We start from the raw sequence: 14,755 nt of genomic DNA on the forward strand, positions 1-14,755 counted from the left end.
GGGCATTGACAGGCATCACTGATGGGCACTGAAAGGCAGCACTGATATATGGCACTGATAGGCAGCACTGATAGGCGCCACTGACTGGCACTGATAGGTGGCACTGACTGGCACTGTTAGGAGGTACTAATAGGCGGCACTGACGGGCACTGATAGGCGGCACTGATTGGCAGCACTGATAGGTGGCACTGATTGGCATTGATAGGTGGCACTGACTGGCACTGATGGGTGACACTGAAAGGCAGCTCAGATGGGCACTGATATGTGGCATTGATGTGCACTGGTAGGCACTGATATGTGGCATTGATGTGGCACGATGGGCACTGGCACGTAGCACTGATGAGCACTGACAACTGGCACTGATGGACACTGACAGGTGGCACTGCTGGGGCTACACTGATCATCAGGGCACACTGATCATCAGTGCTCTGATGATCAGTGTACATGTCCCCTCCGCGGAATGCCGCTTAACAGCTCTCCTCTCCTCTCGAGCTGTCAGCGTGACAGCTCGGGAGGAGAGAAATGCAGATAACCGACATTTCCCTGTTTACATGTGATCAGCTGTGATTGGACACAGCTGATCACATGATCGAGCCGACATCTTCGGCTCTTTCCGTGGATCGGTGATCCGCTGTGTCTGAGGGACACAGCGCACCGCCGATCGCCGCGCTGCACGCTCCGGGAGCCGCGCATGCGCGGTTAGAATGGGAGGATGTCATATGACGTCCTCCCAGAACGAGAGAACCACCTTGCGTCCGTCATATTACTATATGGCACGCAGGAGGTGGTTAATAAATGAATGCATTCTTGACATATTACACAATGAGCGGTTACTTTTTCCCTCTTGGGTATTCAGTGTGTGGAGAGACATCTGCCATCTAAAAGATATATAATTTGGAGGATCTCTTATACATTATCTGGATTTTCCTCCTGAGGTTACCTGTAAGTTTTTCTTTGTATCCTGAGCAATATTTCTGGCAGTTGTATTCTTTCTTTGGTCCTGACCTTGGCTTGGTATCAAGAGAACTTTTCACTTCTTAATAAGTGATTTAACAATACTGACTGGCATATTCAAGGCTTTGGACATCTTTTTATATCCTTTTCCATGTTTTAAAGTTCCATTACCTTGTTTCGCAGGTATTTTGACAGTTCTTTTCTGCTTCCCATTGCTCAGTATCTAGCCTGTTCAATGCATCCACGTATCAGCTAACAAACTCACTGATTTCTTATACAAAGACACAAATTGCAACTTAAAAAGTCACAGATGTGGGAAATTAACTTTTAATTGCAATTTTAACCTGTGTGTGTCGCCTTGTGCGTCTGTACCAAGGCCAAACATTCTAGGTTATGTAAACTTTTGATCAGAACCATTTGCGTGATTTCTGTTATCATTATGATTGACCAATCACAGCAGGTCACATGACAGTTGTAAACAATGGATGGCTTCCTTTCATGCCATTCATTGTTGTCACGTACCTGATAGGAGACTGAAATGACGAGGTCGGCCTCACTTGTGTCACTAGCCCTGACCCCACTGGAGGTGGAACAGAGGGTGTCTAGGGACCAAGAGGACAAGAGCGCCAGTAGATGTTGTTTGCAGCTCTTGCGGTTGGTGACCTTGGAAGACTGATGAACCTCCGATTCAGGCACAGTAGTAATATGCAGAGCTGGTATGGTAGATCGCCAGGTGTGCACCAGAGCAAGGCAGGAACCTGGGATGGGAGACAGCAGCAGTGTCAAAGGAATAGCCAGGGTCATCAACCGGCGGACAGCGAGGTACCAAATCATAAGCAAGCCAAAATCAGGAGCAGAGCCGAAGTCAGGAACCAGTATCAAGCAGGAGAGTAATCACAGTCAGGTCAGGAACAAGCCGGGTCAGCAACAAGGAAATCTTACAGGAACGAGCAGGAAACGTGGAACAGCTGAAGACCAGTCAGCACTTAGCACAGGCAGAGGCACCTTTTAAATAGTCTGTCTGGCGCCAATCTTTGCCGTGCGTGTGCGTGATCGCGCATTTCTGTGCGTATGCGCACGTCTATTCGCCAGCCATCTCACGGGAATTCCCTTACATTGCCTCCCCCCCCCTTAGGGGCAGCCTCCGAATGCCTACTAAAGCTTGTTTTTCAGGATGAAGATGAAGGTAAGCCTGCACTAACCGTGGAGCATGGACATTAGCGGATGGTGCCCAGTAATTATCCTCTGGACCGTAGGCTTTCCATTTGATGAGGAACTGGGTCTGACCACCCCTCTTTCTACAATCCAGGAAAGCCTCCACCTCGTATTCTTCATTACCTTCGACCAGCAGTGGAGCAGGAGTCTCCAGATCTCGATCCGGAAATAAACTTGGTATAGTTGGTTTTAACAGGGAGATATGGCATACCGGATGAATCTTCATATTGTTTGGTAGTATTAATTCAAAAGCCACAGGGTTAATTTTTCTCTTAATAGTAAGTGGTCTGAGGTATCTTGGACCAAGCTTCTTTCTAGGACAGTTCAATTTTAGGTTTGTAGTAGATAACCAGACTTTATCTCCTGGTTTCAGATTTAGGATGCCCCTTCTTTTTCTGTCAAAAAATGTTTTGTTACTTGCTTGAGCCTCTAAAATAGTTTTTTGTAGTATTTGGCCATTCCTACTGAGGAAATTCATCCTTTCTTGTACTGCCGGGACAGCGAGTTCCACCGGTATTTCAGGAAGGAAGGAAGGGTGATATCCATAGTTGGAGTAAAAAGGGGACTGTTTGGTAGCAGAGTGGATGGAGTTGTTGTATGCAAATTCAGCTAATGGAAGGAGAGACACCCAGTCATCCTGTGTATAAGATGAGAAACATCATAGGTATTGTTCCAGAGTCTGGTTTGTCCTCTCCATTTGTCCATTTGTTTGCGGATGATATGCAGAAGAGAAGCGAAATTCGATCTCTAGTGCCTCACACAGAGCTTTCCAGAACTTAGAAGTGAACTGTACTCCCCGATCGGACATGATATTGTTAGGAACACCATGTAATCTTACTATTTCTCTGATAAAAGCAGAAGCAGTCTCAGTGGCAGGAGTCCCTTTAAAGGGAATTAAGTGAGCCATCTTTGACAGACAATCAATCACGACAAAAATAGTGGTGAATCCTTCAGATGGGGGAAGCTCTACAATAAAATCCAGAGAAATCATACTCCATGGCTTTTCAGGTACTGACAGAGATTCCAACAGGCTTTGGCTTTATCAGACTTGTTTCGAAGACATACTGAGCAAGATCTAACATAGTTCTTACAATCCTTCATTAAGTTTGGCCACCAGAAGGACCGGGAGACCAAATTTGAGGTCTTGTGGATCCCGAAGTGCCCCGATAAAGGATGATCATGACATCTTTTAAGGATGAGAGTCCTGAGTTGTTCTGGTATGTAAATGTGTTCCTTGTGAAGGTACAGACCGTCTCTTAGCTGAAGATACATCTCCAAGGGGGGTGGATGATCATCAACCACTTCTCTTATTTGTGCTACAAGGTCTGTTTGCAAGAGTAAAAAGTTCTTAGCTGGCACAATCGTTTCAGGTTCGGATGGTACAATTGGGTCATGAAACATACGTGAGAGTGCATCAGGCTTACCGTTCTTTGATCCTGGACGGTATGTCAAGTGAAACACAAAGCGGGAGAAGAACAGTGCCCATCTTGCCTGTCATGGCCTTAGGCGTTTCTCAAGTACTCTAGGTTCTTGTGATCCATTAAAATGAGGATAGGATGGGAAGCTCCCTCCAGCAAGTAGCTGCCTTGATGGCTAACAGCTCTCTGTCTCCCATGTCATAATTCCTTTCGGAGGAGCTTAACTTTCTAGAGAAGAAAGCAACATTGTCGTTGTGACAATATAGCTCCAACAGCATTTTCAGAAGCATCTAATTCAAGGACATAAGCTAAGGCAGGATCTGAGTGCTTCAGGATAGGAGCAGAGGTGAACAAGGTTTTTAATTGTTCAAAGGCTGCTTGAGCCTCAGGAGTCCACTTGAAAGTAACGTTGCCTGGTTAACTGTGTTACTGGTGCAATGATTCCTGAAAAGTTCTTAATGAATTTTTTGTAAAAATTGGCAATTCCCACAAAACGTTGTATTGCTTTCCTGTCTCTTGGAACGGGCCATTTTAATGCGGAGGTCACCTTCTGGGGATCCATAGCAATGCCATCGGGGGGTGATTACAAGTCTGAGGAACTGAATAGTCTGTTTCTCAAACTCACACTTTTCAGCTTTGGCATAGAGGTGACGTTGGTGTAATCTATCCAGAATCTTCTTTACATGATCCCAGTGTCATTCAATTGAGCTGGAAAATACTAGGATGTCATCCAAGTAAACGATAATAAATAAATCAAGATTGTCCCGAAATATACCGTTCACAAAGTGTTGGAATGTTTCTGGGGCATTACAGAGGCCAAATGGCATCACCAGGTATTCAAAATTCCTAAAGCGTGTTCGAAAGGCCATCTTCCATTCATCCCCTTCGTGAATTCTGACTAAATTGTAAGCGCCTCTCAGATCCAGCTTTGAAAAGACACATGCCCCTCGTAGCCTTTGGAACAATTTGGGAATCAGCGGAAGAGGATAGAGATTCTTGACTGTTATTTTATTCAGATCACGGTAGTGTACACATGGTCTGAGGGTATGATCCTTCTTCTCGACAAAGAAGATGCCAGCTCCCGCTGGTGATGTAGAGGGCCGAATAAACCCCTTTTCCAAGCTTTCATCTATATAACTCCGGATGACCTCTAATTCCAATTCGGAGAGGGGGTAAATTCGCCCAAAAGGAATATCAGCACCGGGCAGAAGTTCAATAGGACAATCATAAGGGCGGTGCGGAGGAAGAGCATTGGCACTCTTTTTGTTGAATACATCCAGGTAATCATGGTAAGCGACAGGAACGAGTTTCACCATCTCAGAATCAGGATGGATACTAAGAAGAGGAGTTACTGTGCATGGTTCCTTTGGAATGCAATAGTTCTGACAATATTCGGAAGGGAAAAGGATCACCCCAGAAAACCAATTGATGGATGGGTTGTGCGCTCTTAGCCAGGGCATGCCAAGGATGACCGGAAATATAGGTGAAGTTATGACATCCAGACATAGAAATTCCTGATGTCCCAAGGAGGAATGGCAGAAAATTGGTATAGTCTCTTGTGTCACAGGACCAGAACTGATACCAGAGCCATCAGCCAGATGGACTGAAAGTCTTAGTATGGAGGGGGATCTTATTTTGGTTAGCGAAGGTCGAATCCATGAACCAGCTACAGGCACCAGAGTCTATAATTGCTAGAACAGTAATAGTTCTTTCAGCAAGTTGTAAGTGAAGGTGGAAGGAGAGGTGCGTTTGACTTGTTCCTTGGGGGTGCATCATATGGAAGCAGCTAGGAGAAGACTTATGAGGTCTCACTGGACACGTCAGTACATAGTGACCTGCATCACCACAGTAGAGACAGAGGTTGGAGTTTTGTCGTCAAAGACGTTCAGCAGAGGATAACCGTGGTCTCCAGAAGCTCCTTCTAGGAGAATTATGATGCCTTCTTTTACTGGGGACTATGTCTGATGTGACAGCAGTAGTTGAGGGAACAGGAGTCTCCATCACTGAGCATATCAAGACACCCCTGTTAGTTTTTTCATCTCACCTTTCCCGGATCCGTCGGTCAATGTGAATGGCAAGGTTTATCAGGTCCTCTAGCCTGGTTGGTACCCCAACTTGGGCAAGCTCATCTTTCAGGGTGTTAGAGAGGCCAAGACGAAACTGATAGCGGAGAGCAGACTCATTCCATTGAGTGTCAGAACTCTATATACGGAACTCAGTGACATTTTCCTCTATAAGCCTTGGGCCCTGCTGTAGCTTGCTAAGCATAGATTCTGCAGTCTGACGATGGAAGGGATCAGCGTAAAGTTGTGACATCGCTGGGAAAAAAGAGTCCATTGAAGTCAGAGCCAGATCATGTTGCTCACGAAGGCAGTGTGCCCAGGATTGGGGTTCATTCTGAAGGAGTGAAATAATGAATCCCACATTGGTGCTTTGTGATGCAAAGGTTCTTGGGAGCAGAGAAAAATATAGCTTGCAGGAGTTACGAAAGGTTTGGAACTTCCTGCGGTCTCCTGTGAAATGCTCAGGCATAGGCACCCGGGGTTCCAGCAGAGGAGGAGTTCCATGAATTGTATTGAGCTCTGTCTGAGTAATTATATCTAAGACTGCAGAGGGACCCATGGGAGTGGAGACATTATACTTGGTTGGTAGTTGGTTCTCCAGATGCTCAAGGTTTCTTTGCAAACTCTGCACCAAGTAAGACAAGACAGAGATTGATTGACAGATGTCCAACACTGCAGAGAGGGGATGTTGTGATCGTTGGCAGGGCTGAGAAGGGAGAGATCTGTGTGTAAACAACATACACAGCAGCATGTCTACCAAGTAAAACTCACACAGCACACTGCTAACCGTTTGATCATCCCACATGTTAACCCCTTCCTGCCAAGTGTCATTAGTTCAGTGTCAGTGCTTTTTATTAGCACCGATCACTGAAGAAGTCAGTGGCAGTTAGTCAGTTCCCACCCAGTGTCAGAATGCCTGCCGCAGTCCAGCTATAAATCGCTGATTGCTGCTATTACTAGTATAAAAAAAAATAAAAATAAAAATTCCAGTATATATACTGCCATTTGTAGACGCTATAACTTTCACGTAAACCAACAATGTACACTCATTGGGATTTTGTTTTTAGCAAAGATGCAGCAGGATACATTTTGACCTACATTTTGAAGAAATTTGATTTTTTAAAATCTTTTTATTGGATATGTTTTATAGCAAAGCATCAAAAATATTGTTTGTTTTTTCAAAATTGTCGGTCTTTTATTGTTTATAGTGCAAAAAATAAAAGCTGCAGAGGTGATCTAATACCACCAAAAAAAAGCTTTATTTGTGAGGAAAAATGTAATTTATGTACAGCCTTGCACGACCACGTAATCATCAGTTAAAATAACGCAGTTCCAAATTGAAAAAAATGGCCTTGTCAGGAAGGGGTGGTAAATCCTCTGGAGGGCAAGTGGTTAATGTTGGACGACTACTTATTTAACTCATGCATTTATTTACTTATTTCCTTTAGTGAACTGACTTTACGTCGTGTTATGAGTTTTTTACCTTGTGCTTTTAGTTTGCGAGGTGAACAACTCATAAGGTGATAGTGAATTGCCATTTTCAGCATCTCATGAGATAACTAGAGAAAATGTGTCACATGATACAATGAGATATTGTTTAGTGAATTGAGCCATGTATATCTAGTAGTGGTTAGTAACAATGATCAGGACCTGTTCTGCAATGCTTAAGGCATATCACTGCTTATCCAATCTTCATTTGTAATGAGTGTCATGATCTCACTACAAATAGCCACACAATTAACTCAGTCACCTTATTCTAATCACCATGGGGGTTTTCAAGGCAGATGTTGATTGTTTAATATCGTGAAGGGAGGTAAAAAAAAGTTTGTGTAATCATCCTGTTTTAATTATATATATTCTAATCACCAGGGTGCCATTATCTCTGGGACAGGTGATAATTCTATGAGTTAAATGGCCGTAGATGTGAATTGTGATTACTATGGTAGAGATATAAGGCTGACTTTACACTCATGGTTGGGGGAGAGGTGTAAAAACAGATAGATCAGCTATGTTTTACTCCCCCCTTTTCCCCCACAGGCAGGTGGGTATACACAGGTTGTGGGTGCAATACTTTTCATCATGGTGTGGCCAAAATGATCCCCTCAGTTGTCAGAATAGACCAGGTATTTCCTTTAGACATGTGCAGTTCATTTTGCTGCAAATCGAAATTCAATTGAAATTTTCATTATTCGTAGATTTGGATGTATCCAAATTTAAATTTAATTTTTGAATTTATTTGAATCCGAAATAAGGGAATGAAATTCAAATCAAATTTGAAACGAATTTAAAAATGAAATCGAATTCGAAAACAAATTTGAAATGTAAACATATTGCTGACTATTGTGTGATTTCCTTCAAAGACCGTGTGTATTAGCATATAGTCATCTTCTGAAATTCGAATTTTGAAAAGAATAGAATAGAAAAGAATAGAAATTCATAGAAAAGAATAGAACATAATAAAGCAAAATAAAGGAATAGAATAGAAAAGAATAGAAAGTAAAAGAATAGAATAGAAAAAATAGAATATATTACAACAGAATAAAAAGAATATAGCCGTCTTCCGAAATTCAAATTTTGAAAAGAATAGAATAGAAAAGAATAGAGTAAAATAGAATAGAATTACAAAATAGAGTAGAATAGAATAGAAACAATAAAAAGAATATAGCCATTGTCCAAAATTTTAATTAAAAAAAATAGAATAAAACAGAATAGAATAGAAAATAAAATAAAAGAATAGAAAATAAAGGAATAGAAGAAAACAGAATAGGTTAGAATAGAAAATAAAAAAATAGAATAAAATAGAATTTTAAAACATAGAATACAATACAATAGAAAGAATATAGCCATCCTCCGAAATACGAATTTTGACTTTCAAGAAGAATAGAATAAAATAGAAAGTATATAGCCGTCTTCTGAAATTCAAATTTCGAAAAGATTAGAATAGAATAAAACAGAATAGAAAAGTATGAGGTAAAACAGAATATAATAGAAAATAAAAGAATAGAATAGAAACAAATACAATAGAAATAATATAGCCATCTTTCAAAATTCAAATTTCGAATAGAATAGAACCAGCTATTCTTCACAATGAACTCAAATTGGATATTTGTGATTAAAATTTGAGTCAAATACTTCAAACCCCTTGAAAGTGTTTTACTCCAGTTGAAAACAAATAAACTAGGCTAAACTAAACAAACTGAATTTCATTACAAATGCAAAGAAATTAGTAACTTAATGAAGCCATCCGAAACTGAACACATTTTTTAGTTCTGGACATGTTTAATTTTCTTTCATCTCTCTAAACTGAACAGAGCAGCAAGAGGGCAAAGGCAAAGTAAGCATATGATGTCAAGCACGGGTTTAGAGTAAGCCTGTTGCTTTGTCTTGAATGGCCAAAGCATAGGCTTGCATTAAAACTTTCTTTGATCCCATTAAAGAAAAGGGAGGTAAGTATACACAGCTGGGAAGAGCTGAAGGTGAAGTTGCAAAGCACATGATTACCTAAAACAAGATTGGTGAGCACCAACCACTACCATATTTTATATGTTAACAGTTCACAATTTCAGCCAGTAAAGTAGTATTAAACTCAAAAGCAAACATTTATTATATTGCAGCCTACCGATTCTTAAATGTGGTGGCTACATTAGTTTTCTTTTTTAGGCTTTCTTTCCTTTATTTTCCTGCCAGTAAGTCATTTTTCAACAGAACAAGTTGTCCTGCAAATGTAGCATTTACAGCGTTGAGACAAACCACTGACAGGGGTGTTTACAATCAGCTTTTATTTATTCATATAAAACCTTTATCCTAAAAGGTAAAACAAATTGTTGCTGTAAGTGCAGTGTGATCTTGAGTTTGCGTATCTAAATCTGCTGATGCATCTAACTCTCCCCTCTCATGCTATTAACGCGTATTAGTCATTCAGATACAGGAGGTGTGTTACTGGCCAGATCGTCGGGTGAAAACAGAGGGAAAAAAACCTAAATAATAAAACAAATACAACCACCACATTTAAGAATTGGTAAGCAGCAATATATTACATTTGTGGTTTTAGGTTTAATACCACTTTAAATATGTAAAAACTACACAATATGATAATAACAATATAATAAGATTCCCCCCAGCCCGTGCCCCCTCCCCTGACTTCTCCATCAAGATCGATAATACAACCATGAGTCTCTCCCCTCATGCCAGGGTACTAGGTGTAATCCTAGACTCCCATCTGTCCTTTCAGCCCCAAATCCAATCACTGTCCAAATCTTGTAGACTTCACCTCCGCAACATCTCCAAGATACACCCGTTCCTAACCTCAGAAACTACTAAGCAACTTATTCACTCCCTTGTTATATCTCACCTTGACTATTGTAACTCCCTCCTCATTGGCCTACCGAATCACAGGCTATCCCCTCTTCATTCTATCATGAATGCTGCTGCCAGACTCCACCTTACTAACCGTTCTCTATCTGCCACCCCTCTCTGCCAATCCCTCCACTGGCTTCCCATTGCCCAACGGATAAAATTCAAAACATTAACAATAACATATAAAGCCATTTATAACTCTGCCCCAAATTACATCACCGATCTTGTCTCCAAATACCACCCAAACCGTACTCTCCACTCCTTGCACAACCTCCTGCTCTCTAGCTCCCTTGTCCTCCTCCAGGACTTCTCCAGAGCCTCCCCCATCCTCTAGAACTCTCTACTCCAATATATCCAACTATCGCCTACTCTGCCCCCTATAAGTTGATCTCTGAAAACCTATCTCTTCAGGGAAGCCTATCCTGCCCTCAGCTAATAGCAGAATCTTCTACTCTTCCAACCAGTCCATCCCCCCCAGTTATTACCTTTTGTACCACCAGCCCCTCCCTCCTAGATTGTAAGCTCCAAGGAGCAGGGCCCTCCTAACCCTCTTGTATTGAACTGTATCGTTGCTGTATTGTCTCCCTTTATACTGTAAAGAGCTGAGCAAACTGTTGGTGCTATATAAATCCTGTATAATAATAATAACAATACATATTTTAGTACTTACAGTATATAGGTAATTATACCCACAGACCACATGTCCACCTCAGGTCCATAAGCACATCCTCTCAGAATTTCTGGAGCTGAAATGTAAGAAAACAAAGTCAATTAAAACAAATCATGAAATATTATATTCTCTCTATTTTGAACATTTCATTGTATTACAAGGCATTGATGTTATTAGTTAAAGATTGTTTTAGAGCTTGAAAGTAAGGAGTGAACTTGTCCTTCTGAAGTATTCCTTTACTTAGGTGGAGTTCGTATGTACTCTCCAGCACCTCAGGAAATCCACAGCCAAAGGGAACCCAAGGGAACCAGGACAGCGACAATCAAAGGAAATGCTTCAGGGGTGCAGCCCTCCGCAGATGAGGAGATCAGCCACTGGATAAAGAATAAACAGGTGGCGCACACACCTAGTGCATTATCCAAGGTTTATTCAAAGGTATAAAGGATGAAAACATACTCACAGACAAAGCATGTATCTAAAAAGCATTTGCATTATGAGGATGGTCACAACGGCAAGCAAGGTGTTCCAACTGTCAGTGCGGTCAAATGGCTGAAGCGTTTCGGGGACGAGTCCCTTTCCTCAGGGCTACTGACCAGCCTGTATGAAGGTCAAGTGGTAAATAGCCATACCTAAATGCCTTGGGAGCAGAGCTCCACCTCCTCTTCTTGTTATAGGGTGAGGAGTTGGAAGGGGTTATTTAAAGTGCAATATTTTGTATTTTATATAAACAAATACATACACATATATATATAGAGTTGCAAGAAAAAGTATGTGAACCCCTTGGGATTACGTGGAGTTTTGCATGAATTGGGCATAAAATGTGCTCTGAACGTCATCTAAGTCACAACAATAGAAGAACACAGTCTGCTGAACATAATACTACACAAACATTAGATGTTGCCATGGTTTAATTGCACATAACATGTAAACATTCACAGTGCAGGGAGGAAAAAGTATTTGAGGCCCTAGCTTAATGACTTCTCCCAGAGCCAATTGGAGCCAGGAGTGAGCCAACCTTGACTCCAATCAGTGTGATGATATTGGATGTGTTGCTGACAGCTGTCCTGCCCTTAAAAAACACACACCTGTTTTGGGTTTACTGGTTTCAAGAAGCACTGTCTGATGTGAACCATGCCTCGCAGAAAAGAGCTCTCAGAAGACCTACGATCAAGAATTGTTGACTTGCATGAAGCTGGAAAGGGTTACAAAAGTATCTCCAAAAGCCTTGATGTTCATGTGTCCACGGTAAGACAGACTGTCTACAAATGGAGAAAGTTTAGCACTGTTGCTACTCTCCCTAGGCGTGGTCGTCCTGTAAAAATGACTGCAAGAGCACAGCGCAGAATGCTGCATGAGGTAAAGAAGAATCCCAGAGTGTCAGCTAAAGACCTACAGAAATCTCTGGCACATGCTAACATTTTTGTTGACACATCTACAATAAGGAAAACATTAAACAAGAATGGAGTACATGGGAGGACACCACGGAGGAAGCCATTGCTGTCCAAAAAGAATATTGCAGCACGTTTGAAGTTTGCAAAAGAGCACCTGGATGTTCCACAGCACTACTGGCAAAATATACTGTGGACAGATGAAACCAAGATTGAGTTGTTTGGGAAGAACACACAACACTATGTGTGGAGAAAAAAAGGCACAGCACACCAACATCAAAACCTCATCCCCACTGTAAAACATGGCAGAGGGAGCATCATGGTTTGGGGCTGCTTTGCTGCCTCAGGGCCTGGACGGATTGTTGTCATTGATGGGAAAATTAATTCCAGAGCTTATCAAGACATTTTGCAGGAAAACGTACAACCATCTGTCCGCCAACTGAAGCTCCGCAGAGGATGGGTGACGCAACAGGACAATGACCCAAAGCATACAAGTAATTCAACAAAACAATGGCTGCAACAGCACAGAATACGCCTTCTGAAGTGACCCAGTCAGAGTCCTGACCTCAACCCCATTGAAATGCTGTGGCATGACCTTAAGAGAGCGATTCACACCAGACATCCCAAGAATATTGCTACACTGAAACAGTTTTGTGAAGAGGAGTGGTCCAAAATTACTCCAGATCGTTGTGCAGGTCTGATCTGCAACTACAGGAAACGTTTGGTTGAGCTTATTGCTGCCAAAGGAGGGTCAACCAGTTATTAAGTCCAAAGGTTCACATACTTTTTCCTCCCTGCATTGTGAATGTTTACATGTTATGTGCAATTAAACCATGGCAACATCCAATGTTTGTGTAGTATTATGTTCAGCAGACTGTGTTCTTCTATTGTTGTGACTTAGATGACGTTCAGAGCACATTTTATGCCCAATTCATGCAAAACTCCACGTAATCCCAAGGGGTTCACATATTTTTTCTTGCAACTGTGTGTGTATATATATATATATATATATATATATATATATATATATACATATACTAAAAGTAAAAGCGAATAAAGAAATAAATTAATGCATCATTTCTAAATATAAATGAATAAAAATAATAGTAGTAATAATACTGTCAACAATGATAAAAATAGAGGTAAAAATAATATTAATAGAGATAATAAAAGAGAAAATCATAAGACGTAGTGGATTGTAGATGATTTGCAGTTCAAAATATATCGTGTGTGGCTGTAGACTATATATATTTTAATTTATATCATAAAATTAAATTAAACATAAACATAAAAAAAGTTATTATATTTTATTATATTCTTTATTATTTTTTTTATATTTATTTTTAATTTTATGATATCAATTAAAATATATCATTATATATATAATTTTTACCTCTATTTTTATCATTGTTGACAGTATTATTACTATTATTTTTATTAATTTATATTTACAAATTATGCATTCATTTATTTCTTTATTCGCTTTTACTTTTAGTGTATGTATGTATATATATATATATATATATATATATATATATATATGTGTATATGTATATGTTTATATAAATTACCAAATATTGCACTTTAAATAACCCCCTCCAACTCCTCGTCCTATAACAAGTAGAGGAGGTGGAGCTCTGCTCCCAAGGCATTTAGCCATGGTTATTTACTGCTTGATCTTCATACAGGCTGGTCAGTAGCTCTGAGGAAAGGGACTCGTCCCCGAAACGCGTTGGAACACAGTTGGAACACTTTGCTTGCCGTTGTGGCCATCCTCATAATGCATATGCTTTTTAGATACATGCTTCATCTGTGAGTATGTCTTTATCCTTTATACCTTTGAATAAACCTTGGATAATGCACTAGATGTGTGCACCACCTGTTTATATTAGGTGGAGTGTACAGGTAAATTGGCTTACCAGTTTCTACAATAAGCCTTATTCATAGCCTATGATTAAAGTAGAACTTTAATCTATCCACCCAAATCCCCCGCCTACCTGTAGAAGTGTTCTGCTCAGAAAGAATAGTCACCCACCCAGTGGATCCAGCATTGCCCCACTCTGATCCCCTTCTCTGTAGCTGTGCCGCCATCTTCTAGGATGTCATCAGGAGGCACAGGCACTCCTCCTGATGATGCGCCACTAGGTCCTCCTCCTCCTGCTTTAGTGAATAGATACTCCCGGCGCCTCTTGAGATATCTACATCACATATCTGGAAAAGAACTAAGGGGCACTGACATCATTCGCCTAGGTCAGGGGTGGACAATATACGGCTCTCCAGCTGTTGTGGAGCTACATTTCCCATGAGGTATTGCAAGGACCGGAAGTTACTAGCATGACTACAGGTCACATGAGACATTGCAAAACTGACAGTTACAGCTATGACATGCAGAAGCATGATGGAACTTGTAGTCCTGCAACAGCTGGACAGCCACAGGTTGCCCACCCCTGGCCTAGGCGAATCAGGAAGAAATCACAAAACAGGGAAAAGAGGAATGGAAAATGCTGGGGAGTCCACACACAACATCCAAAGAATGAGGTGCCACCAGAATATCTGGAAGGGTGCTACCTAATCAACTATCAAAAACAAAAAAAGGGAAGAAAAAAGGTTGCATGCCTAATTGGCTAACCTCAAATGAATTTAATTATGCACCAAAAACCGTAATCCATTGGAGACATGACAATCCTGCAT

At 41.0% G+C, this 14,755-nt stretch overlaps 1 protein-coding gene across 1 annotated transcript in view; it reads right to left on the reverse strand.

Moving 5' to 3' along the window:
• The window catches only part of CAMK4 (calcium/calmodulin dependent protein kinase IV), a 233,679-nt gene that overhangs the window by 26,926 nt on the left and 191,998 nt on the right, over positions 1-14,755 (reverse strand). Inside the window, exon 8 of the mRNA XM_089684741.1 lies at positions 10,677-10,752. Within this exon, the coding sequence (XP_089540867.1) occupies positions 10,677-10,752 (76 nt within the window). The remainder of the gene's footprint in view (positions 1-10,676; positions 10,753-14,755) is intronic.

The sequence above is a fragment of the Staurois parvus genome, unplaced genomic scaffold, assembly GCF_062004578.1.
Source record: "Staurois parvus isolate SC_StPar_1 unplaced genomic scaffold, SC_StPar_1.0 ptg000354l, whole genome shotgun sequence".
Taxonomy (NCBI): Eukaryota; Metazoa; Chordata; class Amphibia; order Anura; family Ranidae; genus Staurois; species Staurois parvus.